Source organism: Aulonocara stuartgranti (assembly GCF_965226115.1).
Source record: "Aulonocara stuartgranti genome assembly, chromosome: 20".
NCBI classification, from domain to species: Eukaryota; Metazoa; Chordata; class Actinopteri; order Cichliformes; family Cichlidae; genus Aulonocara; species Aulonocara stuartgranti.
In genome coordinates, this window is record NC_138956.1 from 2115282 (window position 1) to 2140869 (window position 25588).

General features: G+C 40.8%; 2 protein-coding genes across 6 annotated transcripts in view; both read right to left on the reverse strand.

The window, feature by feature from the left end:
* Window positions 1-25588, reverse strand: part of LOC309697227 (homeobox protein Hox-C4a) — a 59355-nt gene continuing 33767 nt past the window's right edge. Inside the window, exons 1-7 of one of the 5 annotated variants that reach the window (XM_082518975.1) lie at window positions 21287-21306; window positions 18205-18246; window positions 12948-15179; window positions 7322-12439; window positions 2921-3064; window positions 2416-2588; window positions 1-1161 (exon numbers count right to left, since the gene is read on the reverse strand). In XM_082518975.1, the coding sequence (XP_082375101.1) occupies window positions 12078-12439; window positions 12948-13383 (798 nt within the window). In that variant the 5' untranslated portion in view covers window positions 13384-15179; window positions 18205-18246; window positions 21287-21306 and the 3' untranslated portion in view covers window positions 1-1161; window positions 2416-2588; window positions 2921-3064; window positions 7322-12077. Of the gene's footprint in view, window positions 1162-2415; window positions 2589-2920; window positions 3065-7321; window positions 12440-12947; window positions 16463-18204; window positions 18247-21286; window positions 21307-25588 lie in introns of those variants that run through there. The other 4 variants (XM_082518976.1, XM_082518974.1, XM_082518977.1 and 1 more) reach the window with 4 other exon arrangements.
* hoxc5a (homeobox C5a) lies at window positions 22284-25510 on the reverse strand. The gene is made up of 2 exons (XM_082518981.1): window positions 24613-25510; window positions 22284-23361 (listed from the first exon to the last, which is right to left on the reverse strand). The coding sequence occupies exons 1-2, from the start codon at window positions 25085-25087 to the stop codon at window positions 23153-23155; spliced, it is 684 nt and encodes a 227-aa protein (XP_082375107.1). The 5' UTR covers window positions 25088-25510; the 3' UTR covers window positions 22284-23152.

Here is a 25588-nt window from a genome sequence, read left to right on the forward strand (position 1 = left end):
TACAGTTTTCCCACATTCATTTATTAAGCCTGTACAGTAGGTGACATCTCAATTAATCAATAGAAGTATCAAAGACTTGCCGTATCATTTAATAGTTTTAACAAAAATATAACATCATTCAAAACGAACATTAATTTGCCCATTTAACACTTACTAATATTTCACACAACCTGCTATTTAGATGAAAACAAAAATCCTAATGTAACACTTAGAAAATGACAACCACTTAGCAATTGTCTGACAACAGGAAGGCAATGGAAAACTCACTCAAAAGTCTACATCATGCATGCATTAACCATGCGCAATACACGCGTAAGATTACAGAACAAAAACATGTAATTATTACTTCATGTCTTGTGCATGCTGTGTGTATGTACAAAAAGCACAGCAAGTTTGAGGCCCTGCAGTCTTCAGTCACTGTGTTTGAGAAACACAAAAGATATCGCTGTAGGTTTCCTTTAATTAAGATGTGTTCATATGGTTTAATTAAAATGTTCCATGAATGCTGAAAGGGTGTGTTGAGGGAACTTCAACCCTGCTGATCAGACTCATCCTCCAGTCTTTCATAAGTAAGTGAAAGTAGATGTATCATATTGAGATTTTGATGAGCACAGGAGGAGTTGGCCATTATGGGGCCCTAGGGCCACTTTGAAATGCCAGCATGGTGATGACTATCTATGCCCGTAAAGGAGGCCGATGGACCATTTGCAACAGATGGAAGTATGCAGTTCAAATGGGCCAGGTCTGATGGCTGAATATACTGACCACTATTGCTGTTGCTGAAAGAGCCAAATAGAGAGGCGTGCAAGTCTGAGGAGGAGGAAGTTCTAACAATGTTTGCATCTGGAAAATTCAGGTGGTCTGCAAAGGAGGTTGAGCTGGGGGACAGGTTGCAGGTGGCCAACTGAGATAAACTTGTCATCTTTCCATACTTCTGCTCCTTCTTGTACCTCATCCTGCGGTTTTGAAACCAGATCTTAACCTGACGATCAGTGAGCTGGAGCCCAGCAGCCATCTCCAGCCTCCTAGGACGACACAGGTAAGGGCTGAAGTGGAACTCCTTCTCCAGCTCCAGCAGCTGGTTGTTGGTAAAGGCTGTCCTCTCCCTCTTCACACTTTGCCTTCCTCTACCTGATAGACCAGCTGCCATGCCACTGCTGACTGATGATGGAGGAAGCACATAAAGAAGAGAGGGTGTTAAAAGGAAAACATCTAACAGTTCTATCCTGAAATGTATAACCTGCACATGGAAGACTTCAAGTGCCAGGGAGGCCCGTGTTAATCCTCAGACAATCAACCTGTGACCAAGTAAGAGCCCTCAGCTCTTCCTGCACATTCAGTCACGGTTGAGACGCTATACAAGACTGGCTGTCTACTGTGTCATGTGTTCAGGGAAAGTTACCTCCCGAAGAAGCAGTCTGGGGGAAACATCTGACGCCACTACGGCTGCCTGACAGAACACATTAATCAGAGCTACACACGGAAGCAGACCTGTCAAATCCTCATCTCAGTCACTTAAAAGGTACCTTGGGACCACCACTGAAAATAACCACCATTAGGGATTCAATTTGACATGTATATGAGCAGCACCAGGCTCTGTTGATAATAATGTAACAAAGCCAGGGTTAATGGATACTTAATAAGACCTATAGTGAAAACTATATAACAATAATCTGCCGCACTGGAGGACTGCTTCCTTGTTATATGTCAGCATGTCGACACAGCAAAGTTTAACTATTTCAAAGATTTAAAAAGAAAGAAAAAAACCCAGCATGATTACAACATTAAATTAAAAAAAATCAAAAAGTTTTTCTCTCTCTTTTTTTTTTTTAAATATATGGAGATTTTGCTCTCAAAATAAACACACTCGCCTCTATAGTCGTGATGTGATAGAATTAATGAACTGATACAATCCATTTTGAGACCGTGTCAAGAGATGACAGATCGCAGAGTGCTGATTTTTTCTTTTTTTTTTGTGGATTAAAAGAAGTGTTTGTGCAGCATTTGTGCTGCAGCTTGTCTGTTTGGAACATCACTTTGCCTGCAGGACTGGAAAAACAGCCCCGTATGCTGTGAGCATGACAGTGGCATTTGGTTAACTGTTCAGTAACACCAGCACTCATTCATTGACAAAGCAGAAAGAGCGCTCACATTAGAACAAAGTTCTCTTAAGTGTGATCAAGCAGATGACTTTGACCACTCTTGAAAAGTTACTTTGCTGTAGCTGTTCTGCTTCCAAAGAAAGGTAACAAAGACAGTGAGTGTTTGAGTTACATATCAGTCGAAAAAAAGAAACATTTAAAAAGAGGGAAAAACGTGTTTGTAAAGAGCCTAATGAAGCTTCTTGTGTCACAAATATTTTGAACACTCAGTGTCAGCTTTAAAAAGGCACAGATAATGAACAAAACCAGTTACCAGACTGTTCAGAGCCAGTGGTCCGTGGATTCATCCAGGGAAAAATTACTTCTGAGCGGCAGATGGTGAGTAGACTGCAGCTCCTGCTCTTGATGTCCAGCTTGCCCTTGCCATGGCAGTGAACCACGGGCTCCAGTGGGCACTCAGATTGTTCATCTGGGTTCAACCTGGAACTGACACGAGAAGAGGAGGTCATGTTTTGCTGATTAAGTTCTGCTTCTTGGCCTCCTCCTCCTCCTTCATTGTATCCCGCGCTTAATTTTGGCACCTGTCCAGAGCTCATAGCAAAACTGTTGCCATGCAGCTGCAGTGGGAGGGCAAACTGTTGGGGGTCCATGGACCCAGCTCATCAAACTGTTTCAAATAAAACCAGGAGTCCCTCAACAGCAGTAAAAGGCGAGGACGTGTGTCTATCTAATATTCGATCACAATTAACCTGAATGTAAAAAGGCACGCGGGAAAGTGCACTTTGAGTAACCATTTGGAACAATTGAATAATATTTACCAGAAGGGCGCCGTGGTCACGTGTGGCAGTCCTCCAATGACGGAGCTTTGGAGTTGGAAAGTAATCCGCCGGCAACTTGGAACCCAGAGGAAGCTTCTGCCATATTTCTTCAGACATTTCTATGAGCAGCCTGCATTTCTTTACCTAGGATATTAAAAATATATATAATGGAATATGAAAAGACGCCAAACGACTGTGTAATCAGTGTAAGAGAAAGAGGGAGATGTGTTTAAACGGAGAAACAAACATTAGGAGAAAGGGGGGGAGACAGACAAAGCTTACACGCGCGGTGAGGAGCATTTCATTAGAAACTGGGCGCAGATTTCTTGTAATATTGTTACTCTTTTGACAGGACTCATTTTCTCGTTTTATTTTTGAAGGAACCGCCGCTCGCAGCCACACATCCTGAACTTTTTGGTGGTAGGTTTGAACAAATATGATGCGAGGATTTTTTTCCTCTGCGCTACAATACGCGTCTGTGAGGTGGAATAAGAGATGGTTAATAACTGGTTATAGATCACAGCTCATTATTCTGCTGAAGCTTTTCTAGGTGTAAAATTATTAAAAAGAAATTGCGCTCCTTGTTTGCTTGTTTGTTTGTTTGTTTTTCCCCAGTCAAACGCTATTATAAATAATGGTGCTTATTCGCGTATTTTCATTCTACTAGGGGCACTAACTGGAGTAAATCTGTTTCAAGTCTGTAAAACGAAATCATTACGCTTATTTTGGATAACTTAGTCTGAAACGCATTTAAATACCTATTATAAATCGGCGGGTTTTATAAACACACAGAGCGTGTGTTTATAACAGTGTAGCTTTGGCTTAATGGGATTCACTGGGAGTGGTCAAACAAAGACATGACAGTCATTGCCACACAAAGACAAAGGAGGCAATCGTCAAAGATGTTTTTTTTCTACAGGACAATTCAACGCATTTGCATTAATCAGGCATCACTGTACAGCACCGAGTCCACTGACGGTGGCTCCAGGAGGCAACACTCAAACACTATGGACATCTTTTGGAGGAATTAAATTCCTCCTTCTGCACGAAGGCGTGAACCCAAACATGAGATGCTCAGTTAAAGGCTCTTGCGCGCCTATTTGCAGCCACAGTGTCAAACATCCAAGACAACTGGGACTTAGCTATGAAGGCGTAAAACACCTAAATAAAATATGAATTTTTCAACTTCATTTTAAAACCCATAATAAATATTTTTTTCTAGGAGAAGTTATTTGGTATAAAAGCTACATCAATTGTGGCCTAACTGAGTTATACTGTAGGGAAAAAGAACTCATAAAACGTGTTTGTTTAATTCCAGCAATGCGCAATTTTATGCAAAACGGCCACATAACGAGAATAATGAATCTATCACAAAATTATAAATAGTGCTCCCTAAAACATGTTCTAAATGAGAAGGTTTGGGAGACTATACTGAATATTCCAAGCCAGTATTAATCTTAGCTGAACCATGTTTTGGATGTAAGCTCCTTCTGGTGTTTCAGTACAAAGCTGCAAAGCTGTCGAGAAAACCCTCTTTAGATGTCTCAGAGGTGATGGATTATGCACTCAGGGTTTGCGTGGAAAGAGAGGAGCCTTCCTCCTTCTCCGTTTCACCCCTGCTGCCACTATCACCGATGTTTTACCTGAACCTTTAGAGTGGTGTCACATCCTGAGATTTTTTATTTTTATTTTATTTTATTAGTTGAATTTATTTTTACGTAATGAAATATTTTATATGAAATCAAGGACACGAAACAACTGCTGCCATAGCACAATGCTTACAACATTAATATAATTTCAATTTGACTGCTGAGGCATTAAAAATGTTTGTTGACACTAAAAACTACAGTGTTGATATTTCTTTTCCGCCCTTTTGAATTGTAGCCAGTTAAATAAAGTCTGTGGAAAGGTTTAGTACTTAAATTTAAATTGGCTAAAGGTTAAATTTGTCATTTCCACTGTGAGGTAAATGTGGGCCAGCAAAACTAAATAAACTGATAAAACCCTGACATATGTTTGTGTTTTCGTCTCACGCATAAATAAATCTATTATTAGTAGTAAAAGCAGCATTAGTGTTATTATCAGCTGAATAAGGCAGTGTACATCAGGACTGACTGAAAGTGGGGAAAGTAATTAAATTCGTTTTGTTTTCCTTACCTCACACCCTTGAACATACTCTCTGAATTGGAGATAGAATCTATGATATACTAGCTCAGCAAGACCATAATTTAGCTCCTCCGCGCCTCCACCACAATTCTCCGTGAACTCTGTTTGAACCGCCTCAGTGGCAATAAATCATTTTTCTCTCTCACACAAAAGCGCGCCGGTCGCTCTGGGTGTCAACCCTTTTACAATTCCTCCTTACCTTCTCCGCTCTCTCGCCTGCTGACACAAACAACCAAGGAAATTGTCTATAAACTTTTATTTTTCACAACAATAACGCAGACAGAAAATGGTACTGCAGAATATCCGCAGCTGCGCACAAACGGTGAAATCCGGCAGATGCAACACAATTACGTTTTTCTTTTCTGTCTTTCCCCATATATATGGGCACGCGGGAAAGTGCACACACACACACACACACACACACACACACACACACACACACACACACACACACACACACACATATATATATATATCTTCCATATAAGAAAAAAAAATCTATAAATAGCTCACAAAGCACAAAGGAAGCACGGATCAGTTAATGTATTTCCAGGGGACAGAGCTCCGCAGATAAAGGGAGACTGAAAGAGAGCTGGGGAGAAGACGTTAATGGGCAGAGGATGCTGTCGGTTAAAACGGTGCATACAAATGGCGCTGTCTTGGCAGAGCAAGGAGAAGATTTATGGGCCCGGTGCCCTATATTGCTGTAAACAATGCAGAGTGAAATGAAAAGACTAGAGTTTGCAGACTGCACTTCATAAGTGAGTAAAAGACAGACAATGACAATTTCCCAAACTAGTCCCGACTTTCCTATAAGCATGTGCATTAACATGAAGTATTAATTTGGGCCTAACTCTGATGTAAATCGTGGCCAGTCTGGAGAATAGAGACAAACCTCAGTACCGTACTGAAAAGGTGCAATTTAAAAGTGCAATAATTAAAATAACACTCAAAATATTTTTGCTTGTTTTTGAGTGTTTAGGCCTATCTATCTATCTATCTATCTATCTATCTATCTATCTATCTATCTATCTATCTATCTATCTATCTATCTATCTATCTATCTATCTATCTATCTATCTATCTAAACCTATATACAGAACAACCTAAAGGGGAAAACCTGAACGTTAACCCCTCCAGTAAGAAGATCAGGTGGCTTCAAGCTGTGGGGTAAATTTTACTGACATTGTTTGGATCCAGTTGTTAGCTTAGAAGGAAGTGTGCAAAAGTTGTCCTAAGTAATCATCTTTATCCTTTGATTAACAATTTCTACCCAAATGGGGTCTCTTCCAACAAGATCACTCACCCATCCACTGGGCACAAGGTCACTGAATGGTTTAGTGGGTATGAGAATGGTCTGACTCAAACTTTATCATATCAGAGCTCAAATCATCTGAAGACCTATGGGAGATTTTAGTGACCTCCACCGCACCATCATCCTCAAATCAAAAACTGGGCTTATCTTTCCAGCAGAGTTCAGGAGAATTGAAGGATCGATGCCAAGTTGCATAGAATCTGTTCCGGCGACTAGTACCTTACTAAGACATTTTATGTTGTTTTTTCCTTTAATTGATAAATATACATGCTTTACGCGGTATTTATTTGTTTACTTATTGTATAGTTTATTTTAAAGTCCTGCATCTTAGATAACAGAGGTCATATGACCCTTCGCGTTAACATCCAATCAAATACAGTACACACAAAGTTAAACTGCAGCAGCAGCAGCAGCTGTCAAAGTGCTCAAAGTTCTGCATGATATGCAACTGGTGGTCACGCAAATACACCGGATAATCGTTTTCAGAGAACAAATCAAATAAAAACCGCATTTCGCTAAACTTCTGCATAATCATGGATCTATAGTCTCAGGATCGCATATTCAGAACACTTTTGCTAATGAAAAGCGAATAACATAATCATAACTCAATCTAGTGACTGTCTGGGCCCCTTGTGACACCTCTAACGGAAGAAAATGACTGTAATTTCGAAGGTCCTCAACGATGCAGCAAATGGGCTAATTAAATATTTCTCAGCGAGGCGTTATGATGACAGAAAGTATACTCGTAAGTTTATCCAGGCCATCATTTCCTGTGCGATGTCAACTCTACAGTGGGACACCAGTCCAAGCTGCTTCGTCGTCTCCTGCTTGAAATGTTTTCCAGCGCCGACACTAAATCATTTTTAACATTTCTGATGGCTTTTTAAAATCTAGTTTTATGTAAATTAATCAAACTCTACCTCCACCACGCATGCGCGCACACACCAGGCCGACGCATTTGCTCCCTTGAGTGAACGGATAGGAGAGAGATTTACGGATTTATGACACACCCACTGCTGGTCAATGTGAGACAGCCTCTCTATCCCTGGAAAATAGCAGCATGACCCCTGTTTCAACTCTCAGCCTTTATGCAGCTGCCATGGCTGCCGTTTAAACACACTACAGGATAACAATGCACCGGCCCGGACCTTTTATGACAAACCAAAGTGACTGAAGAAGACACTCACCTGGGACGAGTTTGAAACAGTTTGCACTTAACCCGGCGCAGACAACAAAAGCAGGCAATCAAGCGCGCAAGCGTCACAACACAGGCGCTTCCGTGTTTCATATTTGGGTTTGTTCAAACATTTCGATTGGTGTTTGTGTGCAAAGTTCTTCTTTTTTCATACATATATCTTCACAGAGAAAGTCCTCGCCCGAGGTGCTCGTAAAGCACATGCAGCCTGCAGCAGTGCAATGTGAGCTGAAATTCATGTGTGATTCAACAGTCTCAAGTCAGAGACGAAACCAGTTAGCTGAGTAGAGACTGAGGAATTTATACACTCAACTTCAAACACACAAAATGCACCAGATCCCTGAAAGGCGGTGAGTTTAACAATAACTCATATCAAATGAATTCTTCAGATTCAGCCCGGGGGGCGGGGGCAAAATAATAAAGGCAAAAAAGACCATGACCTAAAAAGCTGAATGGAGTGAAACCAAAAATACTTCATTCTAAACTTAAAGAATTAAACTGCTATCCATTCGTGTAGATCTTGTCACAGGTAAGGCCGTATTACTTTGAAGTTTACGCTCTTTCTTGGATCACGTGAGAAGAGAAAACGAAAATATTTGTGTACGCGATGATTCATTTTCTATCGTTAAATTTAATGCAGTTAAACATTTGTGTTGCTATGAGGAAAAGTTTCCATTGTGTATAAGAACAAAGTTAAAAAAACAAAAAGCAGCAGAGTGACACTGATTTATGACTGACTGGCCTTTTGTTTGAATAGCAATAATATTAAACCGCACGTTTTGTTTATTCCCATAATAAATCAGACAACGCCTAATACAGGTGTATTAGTTAAATCCCTGGCAACGCTAAGTCAAATTGTGCCTCATACACTCTCATTCCATTTAACGCAAATCTTCAGTTACAAGAGCTCAAACAAAGAGGGACATGTCGTCATTGTTCGAAGTGTAATTCGAGCTGCACCTGTACAGACACGATGAGGAGGATGAATTAACACATAAACAACTGACAGACGGTGAGATTAGTTTGGCTTTCAGTGTCAACTGTTTATCCTGGAAGACGGGCTGTTGAATATTTTTCCATCAACGTTGAATATTTGGTTCACACCAGAAAGATCAAAGCGCTCTAACACGCTGAAATCTGCCTGCAAAACCGGATAAGAGTTTTCGAATATCATTTTTAAAAAAGCGGGTAGTGATTTGCCCCATCAATAATATCTCAAGTGTTGACATCATCGCTTATATTTTCGAGCATCTTCTACTTCTAACAAAACTTAATTAGTAATCTGTTCTGAAGTTCGCTCTCCTCTGTGTCAGGGAAAAAAATGCATGTGGCTAAAAATACAAGTTTGGGGAAGTGCCGAGCCTCCATGGGAAGTTTGAAGGTTTTTGAAGGTCTTTGTCCATAAACTAATCAAAATGACCAACTGTCCCAGTACTGTCAGAAACATCTATAATTGGCAGCTCACGTCTGAATGTAAGCGCTGACCGGAGACCAGCTATTCTCTTAAGCCACACAGGAGTCATGTGACTGCATCAAGAGACACTCTTTTTAAATGCTCCTGTTTGGGTATGGGGTCTTCAGGGAACTAAAAGGGTAGTTTTGTTTACATCTTATTTATAATTTCAATTTAAAAAATAACTTTTTAAATACGTATACAAAACAATATTTCTTCCTTTCCTTCTTTTCTCAGACAGACTTAAAAAAATATTTATATATGTATGTTGCCACTCCATTAACTGCAGTAAAGGTTACCACAAAACTTTGCCACTTTGATTTGGAAACGACTTCACGGGAGATCGAAAGATTGTTAAATTAAAGAAGAAGGTGTCTGTGTGGAAATCCTGCAATTCTGCTGGATGCAAGGAAGAGAACCGTCCGAGAGTTCAGCCCTGTCCAGTGTCGTCGCCCCCACCCCGCCAAATTAACAAAAGAAGAAACACATTGAGTGATCCCCCGCAGCAGGCCTCTCTATCGGCACAACGCAGAAAAGAAAGCCGAGGCCGAAGGGGACCAGCGAGGGCGCACACAGAAGGTACACGTATAGAGAGTGAGTTGGGTCACAGGGTTGGAGAGGTCGGCCATCCAGACTGAAATGAGCCTAATGGGACAGAAAATGTGTCCCCGAGGTGAACTCGGCCTTCTACCATTTCGCCCCCAAACTTCAATAAAGTACCTTTTCAGCTTCGCGACATGGAGGCGACAGGGCCTAGAAAGAGGCTGGAGGGATGCTGGGACTGTGGCGAGCACATTAATTTCTCTAATCTGTCCAGCAACATAAAGGCTTCTGGATTCATTTTTCAGCGCCGTCTCACCACTATTCTACTGCCTATCCAAAGCCCTGTCCAAAAAGTAGGTTTGAACCTCTTTGGTCCAGCTTAAAGTCCAACTTAACTTTCACATTTGTGGGAAAAGCAGTCAAATAAAAAGAAAAGTGGCATAGGATGCGACCCCGTCTACATAATATTTGATAAGATCAAAACTGGTTGTTGTCAGAGCTGTTTTCCAGAACAGAGCACAAAGCTCTATGGGGAAAGATTGATGATGGAAAATACCTCATCCTTTTGTGCTCTTTTGCCTCCCACTACGCGAGGCATTTTATAAGGCCTATTCATGTCACAATTTCAATAATCTATCAAATTCTTGCGCGTCTTTGGACTCAAGCCATTTTTAAACCGAAATCCTTCTTCCCAAAAAAAAAAAAAAAAAAAAAGAAAAAGAAAAAGAAAAAGGGGGGAAAATGGGAGACAAAATGAAAGCACTTCAGGCACTTCAGTTGATGATTCAGTTAAAAAGACTTTCTTCAAATTATTGCATCAGTCCAGCAGGTTTTCAGCAGCAAAGAGTCCTGCAGTGAGTTGGTCCCCCTGCCAGATGAAAGTCGCACGATGACGTTGCACAGAGACGCCTTAGCGCCGTTTTTGAAGTTTCTACAGTCTCGCGAGCTGCAGCATACTACGGAGGCAAACTGCCCACTGGGGAGTCAGCAGACAAATGAGCCAAAGTGTTTATACAAGCAAGAGTCAAAGAGTGAGCAGACAAGAAAACAACAGCATTCCTTTTTGTGGAGAGGGCACTGCTTTAGATCAATTTAAAAAAAATGTTTAAAAAACAAAACCAAAGGTAAACTAGTGTACTTCATCAGCATCTTCACTCAGATATTTAACGAAGACCACACGACGCATTATACTGAATCTATCGGCAGATCACGACTTTATTTTTTTTATTCATTTCACATTTGAAAACCCAGTCGCATGGCGCAGAGGACTATAGAAAAGCAGGGCAACCACTATTGTTACAAAATGAATAATTTCACAACAATCTAAAATCTCTAACACATTGCAAATGTACTCTAAATTAAACGCATGCATCTTTGTGTTCAAGTCAGGACGAAGGAAGCGAGTAGCTTCTTTTGTAGCACTGGCAGAGGCAGTGCAGTGTGGACTGGAGGGCCTCAGTGGCTTGTCTAATTGAATGCCCTTCAGACTGATGAGGTTGCACGTATACTGCACAGCGCAAACTATTTCATTTTCATATTTCAGAAATAACTTCAATCCATTATGAGTGAAGCTTTAACACGCACACACACACACACACACACACACACACACACACACACACACACACACACACACACACACACACACACAGTGTCTGTACACATTGCAAATATAAACACGCAAAAAAGGGAGCTGCAGGATTGACAAACACAGTTTAAAAACACAGTGATTTTTGTTTCCCTCGTGAAATGTCCAGTATTCACACATCTGTACACTTTTAAGGATCTCCTCCAATTTGCAACAGTAGACCTCACCTTACCTAAAATGAACTTGGAACAAACGTATTTAAAACTAGTAGACACTCACTGTTTTATTGACCAATATGATTAGCACAAGTACACTAAACTCCGTTTATTGCATTTCACAATAATCTGCTTTGAACGGTCTAAAACACAACATCAACACTACAAAACTAAATTGCAAAAAATTGAAAAAGAAAAAGAAAAATCCTGTTTCTGAAATACACGAGGTAATTCACACATTGTTATTCTCCTAAACATACAAGTTCAAGATCAATGGTGTGTTCCAGCTTTCTTTTTTATATACCAAAAATAACTATTATTATAGTGATTTCCTTCCAGTGTTGTTTGAAATAAATAGATTGTGCATTTCACCTTGGGCAGCAGGGCAAAAGAATGGCCCACAATAACATTTTGATAAAATGTATATTTTTTTCTACTTTTTCATCCTTCATTCAAAACATTTTTTAATAAAAAACATCATTTTAATTGAACTTCAAATAAATTAAACCCTGTGTCACGTAAAAATAATTCATCGGTATTCGCAGTAATCCATGCTATATAACATGCATTTTATATAACTTTGGACTTAAAGGAAACCGCACAAGATAGCTACGAAAACAAAATATATAAGTGTTCTATAAATAACCAGTTCTTATTCTACCCCCAGTAATGGTTCGTGGTTTTATAACCTGGTAATATCCTCGCCATGCTGAGCTCCGGTAAGTTCGTCGGGGGCCCCGGTGTTAGTGGCCGAGGCAGCGGCAACAGCGCCGGCTGCTGAGCTTGTGTTGGACCCGGAGGAAGAGGAGGAGGATCTCACTTTGGTGTTCGGGAGCCTGTGATCCTTTTTCCATTTCATCCTGCGGTTTTGAAACCAGATTTTAATCTGCCGCTCGGAGAGAACCAGGGTGTGTGCGATCTCGATGCGCCTCCGCCGAGTTAAATATCGGTTATAGTGGAATTCCTTCTCCAATTCTAAGACTTGCTGCCGGGTGTATGCTGTCCTAGACCGCTTGGGCTCCGTCCCATTGTAACCAGAGTTCACTGGAAGAAGGAGAAGAGGAGAGAAAGGGAGACAGAGAACGGAGGAAAGGAGGGGTAAACAAGAATGGCCTCAACTGAGATATGGCTGGAAAGATTTATTGGTTATGAATGTTTAGCTGTTTGAGAAATTTAAATGGGAAGTTAAGAACTTCTCAGCGTAATGAGAGGACACTCACATCCAACTATGAGCTAAATTATTAATGCAAGATTACAAAGCTCAGATTTTTTTTCTTATTCATTTCTCCCCCTCTCTCCATCGCGCAATACATAACAGCAGAAGCCACATGGTGATACGGCTGCCCTGAGTATACCTCGGCTATAAAATTTATGGTGGGTGTAATTACCAATGCCGAGTCGTAAATCCGCCTCAATTGTGCCATTTCAAAGGCTTCCCTGCTATCGGAGCAGGGGCTGGCAACGAGATGGGAGTCAGAGGGACTGATAAAGGGAGGGAAGGGGAGAGAGGAGCATGAGGAGTGCAGGGAACATAAACACACAAGTTGCCTACCAGTGCTGACGTGAATTTTCTTCATCCATGGGTACACCACAGGCTGTTTGGAGGAGGCTGTGCTGTTTGGATGCTCCGGGGTAGCTTGGTTGCAGGCGGAGGTTGCGGCCGGTGGGGTGGCGGGGGACATGGACAACTGTGGGGTTTCACATGAAGCAGGTTGCCCTTTCCCTGTCAGTAGATGCGCAGAATGGGGTATTCCATGTCCCCTTGGCGTGTCAGGTTCAGGGATGCTTGCACAGTTAAACTGGCGCTCTTGGTAGCTCGCCCGCGGAGGATATAACTCCTGATGGTGATGCTGGTAGCCAGTGTCCCTTGCGCGGCTGTAATATTCTGGACTATGCTCGGGGATGTAGTTATTTTGCGAATATTCCTCGCATGGAGGAAATTTCGGATCAATGTAGTTAGACTCCATCAAATACGAGCTCATGATCATTAATTTCTGGAGTGGAAAATAATTTTTCTAGCTTTGTCGTTTTTCTGCTCCATAAAGCCCTCCTACTTGCGAGCAGCCCTGTAAAGTTACTTTTACCACGTGACCCAATGGCCCAATAGCAGGGTAAGAGGTAGTTCCCGGATAAGGAACCAGAGGTATTTAGCATACCTACAGTCGCCATTGTGGGCACAAATCTTTCTCTCTCGCTCTCTCTCTCTCTCTCTTTCTCTCTCTCTCTCTCTCTCTGGCTGCGTTACCAAGGCAATTGATCTTGGGGACAAAACTAGTAGCTAGTTGCTGACCAAGGAAAAAATATAACAGGCAAATACAGTGGTCTCAATTATTCAAAGGGACAAGGATGAGGTGCAACAACAAACCAGTCATTGTGTTAGTTATAACACCTGATTAACAAAGACTGTCTCTGACAACAAAGCTTCAGCTGTGACACAGCCCAGGGTTGTGTCACATAAATTCTTTCTTTCTTTCTTTCTTTCTTTCTTTCTTTCTTTCTTTCTTTCTTTCTTTCTTTCTTTCTTTCTTTCTTTCTTTCTTTCTTTCTTTCTCTCCTATAAAACATTTCAGCAGTAACATAGGTAGGTCAGTGGAGAGGTGGAGAGGTGAATGGTCTCCAGCTTTTGAGGAGATGAAGACTGATCATTTGTGGTGCTGGACAGAAGTGGACAGAGAGAAACAATCTGCCTCAGTGGCAGGTTCTTCAACAATGAGAAATTTTGGTCTATCTATTTCGAATCCATATTAATTTCTTTAAAACTACACACTTGTATGGATTTTTTCAGCTTTTAAATGAAAATTGGTAAGAATAATCAGAATCAGAATGCTTTATTAATCCCTGCGGAAATTATGTGGCCACAGTAGCTCCAAGACAGTAAGAACAGTAACTAACTAAACTAAATTAAATAATACAGTATATTACAAAATTACAAAATATAACAAAAAAGATTTAAAAGATACAAATGGCTCAGTTATGAATATCCCAGTATATAGCATTAAGACTGGGACTGAATTACAGAAGGATTCTGTATCTGAGGTTGCTGCTTTAAAGTCACAGTAGCCAAAATCTGTTGGAACAAAAGCTGCAAAATGCTTTACAACATAAAAGATTTTAAGAGTGCATCCATGGTGCTTCTATTCTATCCTACAGAAAGACAAAGCTAAACTCTTTTAATCTCCAACCTTTGCTTCCATAAGGCACAACACAACAAAGCAACCATAGAAAACAAAACATTGCATAAATCCAAATTTGAATATAAACCCTGACATGCCACAGACGAAAATGTCATAGACACAACAAAACTGCAACACAAATGTGGGCTAAGCAGGCGTCAAACATCCAACTGATCAAACTTACATAATATCACTAATATGATGTCACAGATCAGGGGCACACAACCCTGCAGAGAAGCATTCACCAGGAGCTCACAAACCAGCCAGCAGTGAAACTACATCACTATTATGTCACAGAGCAGAGGGTGTAATGAGCTGCTGATTTAACTGCAGGACCAGTATTGTGTCACTGTGAAGTTGCTGCAGACAAGAGAGTCTGCTGTACACACTCTTGACTAAGTGAACATCTGTCCTAAATGCAGGATAGCAATTCATGACACGTGTAAATAGAAATCAGCCACCAGTCCTTGTGATCTTGAGTGGTGCTAATTCCCTCTTCTTCTGACTGCAGTTTTACAGCTTGAAAAAGCCCTTATCTGTTACCTGGTGCACATGTTTCTGAGCTTTGTAATGGCCCAAATAAAAGCGCAGGAACAATCAATGAACAGCATCTATGTGAGGAAAAACAACACTGTTAGGCAGATGAGACAGGCCATTGAAACTACAAGAAGTGCTGAAGAAGAACTGCAGAATGCAACATCCCGATGATTAGTAAACAAACATGGTTACGCAATGCTTCAAACTAGAATTTAAACAGTAAAATACAAACACTGAAAGTATTACAACATTTTCTTTTGTTCAGCAGCCTTTAGGCAAATCCACCCTGAAAATGTTGCATGCTAACCCTGGCTGAAGCATGACCATGAGCCAAGGCATACAGCACTGGTGGTCTGTTGTTTTATTGTAAACTGATACTGCCTGGGTGTATAAACTTGTCATGTGCTGGAAGCTTCCCATTGTTTTCTCAGAGTCAGCTGTAGGCAGACAGAGTGAAGTTAACCTCCCTATCACCTCAACACCCCCATGTTTCACATATATGTCTTCAGGTGGAGAGTAATAATAATAATAATAATAATAATAATAATAATAATAATAATAATAATAATAATAATACAATGATATATTTCCATTCAAACCATCACATTACAAGTTAAGCATCTATTTTCACAGCAGCAGTTAAATAATACGGTTAAAAACGACGTGAAATTGCTTATCATAATTCCGGCTGTACTGTTTGTAAAGAATGCGCACGACATTTCTATTACCCCTAGTGAGGATGTTAGAGGCGTTTTATAGAGCAATAAAAGCCGTAAATCAGTCACTTTTAAACGACCCCTGGTTCCTAACGTGTTTTACAGGGTCTGACACAGTAGTAGCCGCACACTGCACGTTCTCTGTGGCCTACCTACACAATCTGTGGCTGTCTGAGCTATGAATACACTTTGTGACAGCGTTATTGCACTGCCAGAGCCCGTGGATGGGGTGGATGCAGGCTGTATGTATCATCGTTGATGCTTGTATATGCAAAAGCAGGAAGAAAAAAAATGCCAGAGAGACGTGAAGGGAAGCAGATGCAGAACAATTCATCGACTGGCGTGGTATTTCAGTTGCCCATGTATTCCTGTAGAGACGTATTTGCGACTGCTTGTACTTCACACAAATTCGGTTCTACAGGGTATACATATAGACAACTAATGTGTTTTAGGTTAGACACTGTAAAAGGTCATCTGCCGGGCAAATATCTGTGGCAAGCAGGTTATCGTGCATTTCACAGTCGTGTCACAAGAAGCATCAGAGTGGAAATACCACAGAAAGCGTGCGTCAAAGCGGATTCTGTTTATCAGGATTCAAGAAGCAAAGCCACAAACAACCCCACTCCTGCTATGGATACATCTACAAGCAAGGGAAAACACACATTTTAGGTCCTTTCTCTAAAAATAAAATATCCGTGAGTGCACACGTATGCCTACACACACACACACACACACACACACACACACACACACACACACACACACACACACACACACACACACACACAAAGCATAAAGACGCCGTACGCAGAGAACAGAAAGGGTCTCTTTTCTCAACATTCAGCCTCTGCCTTTGAGGTGCCTCCTATATGAATATTCAGCTACAAACACGAAGGATACAAAGGGACGGCGTGACAGCACACATGAAAAATAAGTTTCTATTGTTCCCAACCATTTCTTCTGCTTGCTATTACCATACTGACCGCTCGGTAACCTTTCTTGCTGCCACTCTGGAAGCTAATGAGAAAAGCCTCGGATGAAAAATGCAATATCAGACATGTGACCTGTTTCGGGGTTATTAAAAACAGCAAACATGCTCAGATTGTGAATCAATGGAATTGATTAGAGCGGTGATGCACAGGGTGCTTCAAACACTGTCAAAAAACATCTCAATCTACATATTTCTCCGCCAGCATCCCGCGCATCAATTTGATTTTTTAAAATTGATTAACAAAGCCTCCCGCCCCAACACACACAGTGAACTCCCGAGAAGTGGTAACAAAAAAATCTAACTCATATTCATTTGGATTTTTTTCATATTCTCATCAAAAGACATGCTGTTTGTCGTGCACACAACCAGTGTGAAAGCAGCTACATACACACCACCTACTCCCTCTCGCCCCATGCGCTCTGGCGGACGCATTTTAATATTAGTTAGACAGCCTGACCCGCGTTTCACCCCTCGCGTTTGACTGGTTCCAATAGTTCACTGCCAAGGATTATTGATGGAGAGACAGCAATGAATTCTTTCTCCCCACAAATGGCTTTCAGATCGTGCACCTAGTTCAATAACTAGTTATAATGTAGAAGTACAAAAAATGAGGCCCTCAGGCAGACTAATTTGATGTTTCATTTGTTCATTTGAGAAATTAAGCTTTCCCTTTTCCTCCCCTGCAAAATAACAGCCTTACAAGCGTGTTCACACATGTACATATGTAAACAAAATAAATCTGTGCAAAACTATGTGGAGGTCGTTCTGTCCACGCAGTGCTGCTCTTTTTCTTTTTTCTTTTTTTAAATTTGGTGGCCGAGTACCTGACCTGGATGCAGACAGTGCAGCAATATTGTGCTCCCTGATGAAAACGGTTACGATGCGCTTTTAATCAAACTCTTAACCTAATAGCCTTTCCACGTTTACTCTCCCCAGGTGTAATAACGTTAAGCTGTATCGTCCAGTTAAAATAAAAAGTTTTAATGAAGTGCAGACAGACTGGAGACTAGTTGGATATGAATACTCTTTAAAAAGCAGCAGCCAAGGGAGCAGAGGCGGTTTCAGAAACCAGATTCCTCCTATAAACAGTTGGTTGGTTTCGAAGCAATGATGTGGTTCATAAGACTCACTGCGCAGTTAAATCCGGCTAACTGGCACTGCAAGAAGTTGAGAGGATAGGATGGTAATTCCATCTTAAGTTTTTGTTTAGGCGTCCAATGTTGGAAATCGTAAGAAACGAGACACAGAACATAACGCCAGAGTGTCTGGATAAATTAAGTGGAAGTGCAGATATTAAGGTGGTTGCTGTCATTGAAAAAGCAACTCCGCCAGACAAGCTTTACTCTCAAATAAAGGTAGGCAGATAAGCGTGGGGCAATGCGTAACACTTACTATTAAATCTGCAGTCTCACTCACGTTGGCTCGTTGAAATGCCTGAAAAATAGAGAGAAAGAACGAAAAGAATTAAAAGGGTAATCATGACAAAATGGTTTATAAAGGTCCATAAAAAATTTCCTCATTAAGTGACAAAATGAATTTTTGCACCCAAACTGCAAAAATAAAATTCTCGAGGAAGAAATTAGCTTTATAATTTGTTCAATTAATATTTTATTTTTAAAACATGTATTAGACACCCCCCCCCCCCTCAAAAAAAAAAAAAAAGAATAGAAAGAAAATGTTACTCAGTGTTCTCTAAATTAACGAAGCAACCTATTTGTCACGCATTTGAAGATGGCATAAACATATGCGGTGTCCGTACCATATTTCCGGTTTTTTGCTCCAATTTTAAAAAGCCACTGTATAATCTAAAAATAAATCTAAATATATAAATTGGCCACATACAAATATGAAAAGGAGATTATATAATACAATCGAAAGCCACAAATGTATTTCATTATAATGATTCCCTTCGTGTTTCCTACAGTAAATCACTCAAAGTTCAAATACAGAAAGAAACTGTTTGCATGTGTTTCCTTTTTTCCTAATGACCCGTCAGTCCGTCCCTTTGCCTCTCATATCCTCTGCTATCTACTTAAGCGAGGCTGTCCTAGAAAAGCTCTGACATGTGTAGGGCTGCTGCAGAACTGGGACCGAGGGCGAAAATTTAGGACGGGTCATTTTCAGACAGTAAAAGTAAATTTACAACCATTTTGGTATTTCCTTGGGCAAATTTTCTAAGAATAGAAATCCCAAGACTTCCAGAGCGCTGTGGAATTATGGCGGAGAGTCAATGATAATTCAAAAAAAACAAAACAACTAGTTTGTCTTCACATTGTAAATCAATTCTTGCTGAGTTAAACAAAACAACCGATGTAATAGGACTTTATGGTTTTTATTTGGGCTCAGACAAAAGGATGTTTGTGTTCACCCGGAAATGACCTCCGAGGTTTGAATGATGACAATGTCAGCTCCACAGGTCAAAGAAAGGAATACGACAGCTCAGAACATGGCAGTGAAAACGGATGTTTGTGCCATTTCACTTTTATTGCGATGCTATAAGAGTGTTTTTGGAAAGGTCTGTCCTAGTTTTTGTGAGGTTAAACCAGGTCTTTAATTCAAAGTGACTAAAAAGTACTGAGAGTAAAATTAGTTCGATTGTAATAAGCGCCCTGTAGCCCCATGAATGTGGCAAAACACACGTTAATATTTGTTTCTAATTTATTGTAAAAGAAAAAATATATTTACTAGTCATTTCTGCAGGAAAACAAATATTTTCCTTTTGTTTTGTTTCATTTTAGTGCGAGATTTATGGGAGTTAATGGGATATGACAAATGTCTGTATTACGTAAAAAAGCAACGAAATTGCTTTTGAAAAAAGGAGGAAATTAAAAATAATAATGAGAAGAAAGAGGAACTAACAATGCCCTGACTTGGACATGTTGCCCCCGCAGTGTATCACCCACACAGCAGCGTGTTATACAGTGCCCCCTATTGAAAGTGTATAATTTTTCCCTTGCACACCTGAAAGCAAACCAGGACAGACTTTACGTATTCCACATAAAGAAAATATTAAAAATAGGTTTGTAAAGCCAGGACTGGAGAGATGCGGTAAGTGGTCAGCCTTCAGTGCATTTGTGCACAACCTAAAGCCTCGAAACTCCTCATTTGGAAGAAAGCTGACTCAAATACTTTGTTTTGTGATTTTTAATTCTCACATTATGCAGCATTTACAGCCTGTAAATTCCTGATTCACCTTGTGCCTAACAGCATAGCTGAACACACCCAAAAAGTCTTACTGTTAGATTCATCCATTAGCAGTTTCACACACTGAGCAGCTTTTCTAAGCTGAACTACTTTCTAGGACGTTTTTAAAATAATGTAGCCTAAAGAAAAGCAGAAACTCGTTTAGGTTATAAGATCACATAGTTTTAAGACTGATAACACATTTCTGCAAAACATGCACATGCACGCCTCGAGCTAACACTAGTGCTGCCTTTCGTAATATTTCAGTTTGGATAATGGCATATTTGAACTGCAAAAATGCCTTTGACTCAAGCCTGTTCCTTTGGCCCAGACATGACCCTAAAACAATATGATGATGAGTGCAAACAGTAACTTCGAGTCATGGTAGTCAGGTGGTTTTGCACTAATAAGCCTCTTTTTGTGGACTAATGCATTCTTTTAACCATCAGAGCCACCTTTTAGCACAACACAGAACAGCACAGAACAAATGTCACAAAATATGCTTCGAAACGTTGTGTATATTTTCAAAAAAGCGCATTTTCTTCCATCCAAGCGTCTGAAACCACGGCGCTTTTATTTAGAATTTCCGTATGTCACATGGAGGTAAGAGTACGAGGGGGATATTGGAAATGAGAGGGAGAGAGAGGGTGTAGTGGTTAGTGAGACGGGACGCCAGATTATTTTTGATAGTTCTGCCTGAACTTTGCATTTTCCTCACAGTCACCTTTCTCTCTCTCCATCTCTCTCTCTCTCTCTCTCTCTCTCTCTCTCTCTCTCTCTCTCTCTCTCTCTCTCTCTCTCACACACACACACACACACACACACACACATATATATATATATATATATATTATTTTCTCACTCTGACATTAAGAAGAAAACTGTTGAATCAAATCACATCCACCGCATGAAAATGTGCGTAGGCCTATATTCTGTTATTTGCCAAGAATAAAATGCAACAGCCTTCAAATAAAAGGCTAATAATGGTTTAAAACGTGGCTCCTTAACACAAAATATCAGTGATCGATATATCCGTACGAGACACTTTTTGAATATTAAAAAAGAGCAAAGATACAATAAAACGTGTGAAAACAATCATTTTTCCGGGTGCTTAAAAATATGGCACAGTTTCATAAATACTCGCTGCGAATTAGTACATAGCGTCAATTTAGGCTCTAATCTGTTTAACAGTCACACATTCAGTTACAATATATATACAACAAAAACTACGCAGTTCAGTGAGCTAACGGCACAGCGCGCAGGCCTGTAGGCAAAGTAAAAACCAACTTACTGCAACAGCTCTCAGTCCTCCGCACCACTCGACTACACAGTCCAAAGAAAGGTACTGCATCCTCACTGCCACAAAGCCCTTTCTTCCTCCGATAAGGGGAAGCAGGCAGCTGCGATTCCGGACAGTTAAGATTATATATGATGTGTATATATCGAAGGTTTGTCAGCTCTTCCAGGCCATAAAACCCACTTAAATGACACCACGTGCTTCCTATGCACCATTCACAGGCCCTGCTTGAGGCAATTGGCATATGTAACCTTGTAAACTTTAAAATACCCTAAAAGAAAGACATAGAAAAAGGGATTGAATGCGTTGTCCATGTATAGGTTAGGCCCAACACAGCGCAGAGAAAGTGGACGCTGCGCTGACCGGTTCTCATAACCGTCAAGGAAGTCAATAGGAAGCTATTAGTTTAAGAGGTGAGTTGATTTTTATTTTCTTTAAGTAGTGCTAGACAGAATTACCTCATAACCTTGGGCTATTCTGCGTCACGCCACTTCTTCTACTAAAACTGCCGCTACATTCAACAATGGCGTGATTTTATGTCCGCTATGCTACAGCGCTACCACATAGCGATGTTTTAACAGCAGTGTAATGATAGCAGGATTAAAGAGCAAGGCGACATGACAAAAGTAGCCATATGGCCTCAGCGGTGATGACGCGCCAGTGTGCGGTCACAGGAAACCAAAGTTTTGCATCCACGTTGTGTCGTGGGTGAGTGTTATCACAGGCAAGTGCGTCCCTTCCTTCCCTGACAAAACAGGAAACGGAGTGTGCGTGTGGTGGAGTGCTGGAGAAGGGGGCAATAAAGTTTTATGGGGGCCTTAGACTTCCGAGCGCGTTTGTGAGTCAATGAAAATCTGTTGATTTCGTGGCTCAAATGGGACAACGCATTTATAAATGGCTTTGATAGTGAACTGAATTCCGCCAGCCAACCCTCGAAATGTGTTTTAAATAATAATAATAATAATAATAATAATAAATAATAATAAACGTGCATGCTGACAGCAGGGAATTCCCTTACTTTTAATGAGTCTTTATTGGTTACAATCAACGAACAGGCCATCTATCAGTTATTGTAGGCCCAGTGTTAATCAGGCACCTTAAGTTTACAAAGGAGGGAAGAGAAATTGTTCCATTGCACATTACAACATTATCACAAACAGCCACTGAATTGTACATAATGATTCAAGAGTCACAAGAATATGACAGACAACAGGGATGGTGTCTTCACACGAAATCCACTCACGAGGACATTGCTTATTGAACACACATTCAACAGCATCCTAAATGCAACATGTCACAGAGTAAATTTCAAAGAAAAAGAAAAAAATGGAGAGAAGTAGTATTTGTAAGACAACTTAACTGTTGCTAAGGATTTTCAGATAAGTCAGAATTAGTATTTATTTTGACTTTATTTGATTCACTGACCCCTTTGATGCATGGTGATATAAAGATGGGAGCTATTCAGGTTACCTCTCGCTTACATAATTTAAAAACATTTTATTTTTTTTCTTCTTTTAGTGTTTGTGTGCACCTTTTCAGTGTACTGCAGACCAAAGCTTTGCAGCGGGACGGTTCCAGCTAACCCTCGACCCCCTGTTCCTCTCGTGCAGTAAAGTGAGGCTATCATCGCATGGGCAGCAAATTAATTTAGAAATGTAAACCGATTGATCAAAGTGAGCGATATTCAATACATTAGGTCCCAAACTGCAGCAAGTGACACATAATTGGTGATGAAGCACACAGAGCGGTGTCGTGATGTCATTGCTCCTAGCAGTTCATCCGAAGGTCAGGCGGCACTCCAGCATTGTGCAGTGAGGGGCTGAAAACGTGCTGCATGCACCGCGTTCGCTGATGCCATTTTTACTCCTTCACTTTGATTTTTGAGTCCTTCTTCCACTTCATTCGTCTGTTCTGGAACCAGATTTTGATCTGCCTCTCGTTTAGACACAGAGTGTGGGCGATCTCTATGCGCCTGCGGCGGCTCAGGTACCGGTTGAAGTGAAACTCTTTCTCCAGCTCCAGAGTCTGATAGCGGGTGTAACTGGTCCTGGACCGCTTACCCTCCGATTCTGAAGTGGTATTAAAATAAGTTAGCTTTCAGCAGCATTAGAGTGGAAAAAAATAAGTGGAATATAAATAATAGGCTAATAATATCATTACATTCATTACTATTACATGTTATTACAAAGCCTGGATACCCATAAGCACTACAAGCAAGGATCCATTAATTTAAATCCCCTTCAACCCCCATTTAAAAGATCAAAAATCTTTATATAACCTAATTTTAACCTGATATTACTTACTGTGGACTTGTGCAATAAAAATTTATGTTCATGCAGATAAGGATGGTTAACTAGACCCTTAATATAAATATGCTCAGTGCAGGGGAAGAGGGCCCACTTAATCCTTTCACAGCAAAACATAAAAAATACAAAATATTACTTAATGCATCTTATCATGATTTAATGCTTAGAAGTTGATAACTAAAAATATGTGGGCCTCTCGATAAAACCCTGGCCTCGGTTTAATAACGATGCACTGGAGTAGGATGTTGTGGGGGAGAAGCAGATATGTAAACTATAAAAAAAAAAAGAGGGGGGCGGGGGGGGGGGGAGAAAAAGTGGGTTGAAGAAAGTGATGTTTTCCAGATACTTTTTTCAGATTTCCGTGGGTACATGCGTGCAAAGCAACAGAGCTGTGCTTTTGGAAAAAATAAAATAATTTCAACAACCCTGCAGTGTGTTTCTAGATATTTGCATATGGAGGCTCATAATAAAAACAGCATCTTTTGCAGCAAATGTGCTCCCTGTACGTCTCGCTGCCTCAACAGTACGCCAGTGGTTTGAAGGCATAGAGAAGAAGCATGCCTATTCAGATCTTTTAGAGGTGAAAAGTTCATGATTGGGTCAGGGCATTGGTGTTTGACAGAGTTCAATTTAAGGCTAAAGCTCCTCTCTCACAGTGTGTGTGCTGATGCAAAACACATAGCTAGACCAAGTCTATAAACGAAGCATGGCAAAAACTAATACTTAATGCTGCATTTGTAATATTATTCCATAGTTTTATCGCATTTTTGTTCTCTTATCCAATTATGCCACCATAAATCACAGCGCAGATCACATCTTCACCGTAACAGAGCAGGTTTACGAGCAATGGATGCCTTTGTCATAAAATTTATGACCGCGAGTTTTTATTATTTCCTGCGTTTGGCCTATAAAACTCAAGAGGGACACTGGAACGGGCAAAAAGAAGTGTTGTAGCGTTAAGGGTGAATAAGGGAAAGCATCTTAGCTGCACTTTAGAAAATATGCAAACTTTACCGTGGCTCATGTGCAGTTTTGTCATCCATGGATAAATCTGTGGTCGCTGCTCACTATCCTCAGGCTGGTTCACGTTTGTGTTTCGTTTCACGGACTGCGTGTTATCCGCGTTTCTGTCGCTCTCCTGGCTCATGTTGCCGCCGGATTTTGCGCTTCTCTCCGGGTCTCTGCCAGCCCCACGTCCGAGCAGCTTACTGCTGCCGTAGCTGAGCCCGCTGGCGTCCACAGACGAGCTACTGGAGACCATGGTTATTTGTGGTCCTGACGGGAGTGGAATATCCGTATTGCCACGCAGGCTAGTTTTCATCTCCTCCCGTTGAACAGAGGTCGTGGGGACGGGACAAGAGAATATCCCGTTCACATTAACACCCTCATAATGGCTGGACACGCGCCCAGATAGATCGAAACTAAACATAGTGTTAGGAGAACTTGTCTCGCTTGTTTGCCTGAGACTGGAGCTGTCAACAGAGCTCATTTCAAACTACCACCGACACTTTCTTTTTAAACTAGACAGGGCTGCGGGCTACACGTTGCGGGTATTTCCTTGTTTTTGTTGATCATTGCTTTTCTTTGTTGCCGCTTTTGGAAAATTCACAGCTGTCTGCCCTAAAAAATAATCCAGGATTTATAGGTGGAGTAGGCTTTGGTATCTTTTTTTAATTCTTGATCCGACGTGGGCTGCCCAAATATGGGGTATTTGTACGGGATCACGTGCGCATGTTGGCCAGTCATAAATTGGCTTTGATACTCAATGGGGATATTGATGAATAGGAGAAACGTGTCCGGTAAACTTTGAGCTGTTGGTTGTTGAGGACCAGGCAGGGATCTTTAGCGCAAAAAGGGCAGGACAGTAAGACAAGAGCGTCATCTGGTGTCTGGTATGGGGCAAGACGGTCAAGACCGGTCAGCTCTGTGCCCTGGACCGGCTGCCAGTCCACCATCACCAATAATAATAATAATAATAATAATAATAATA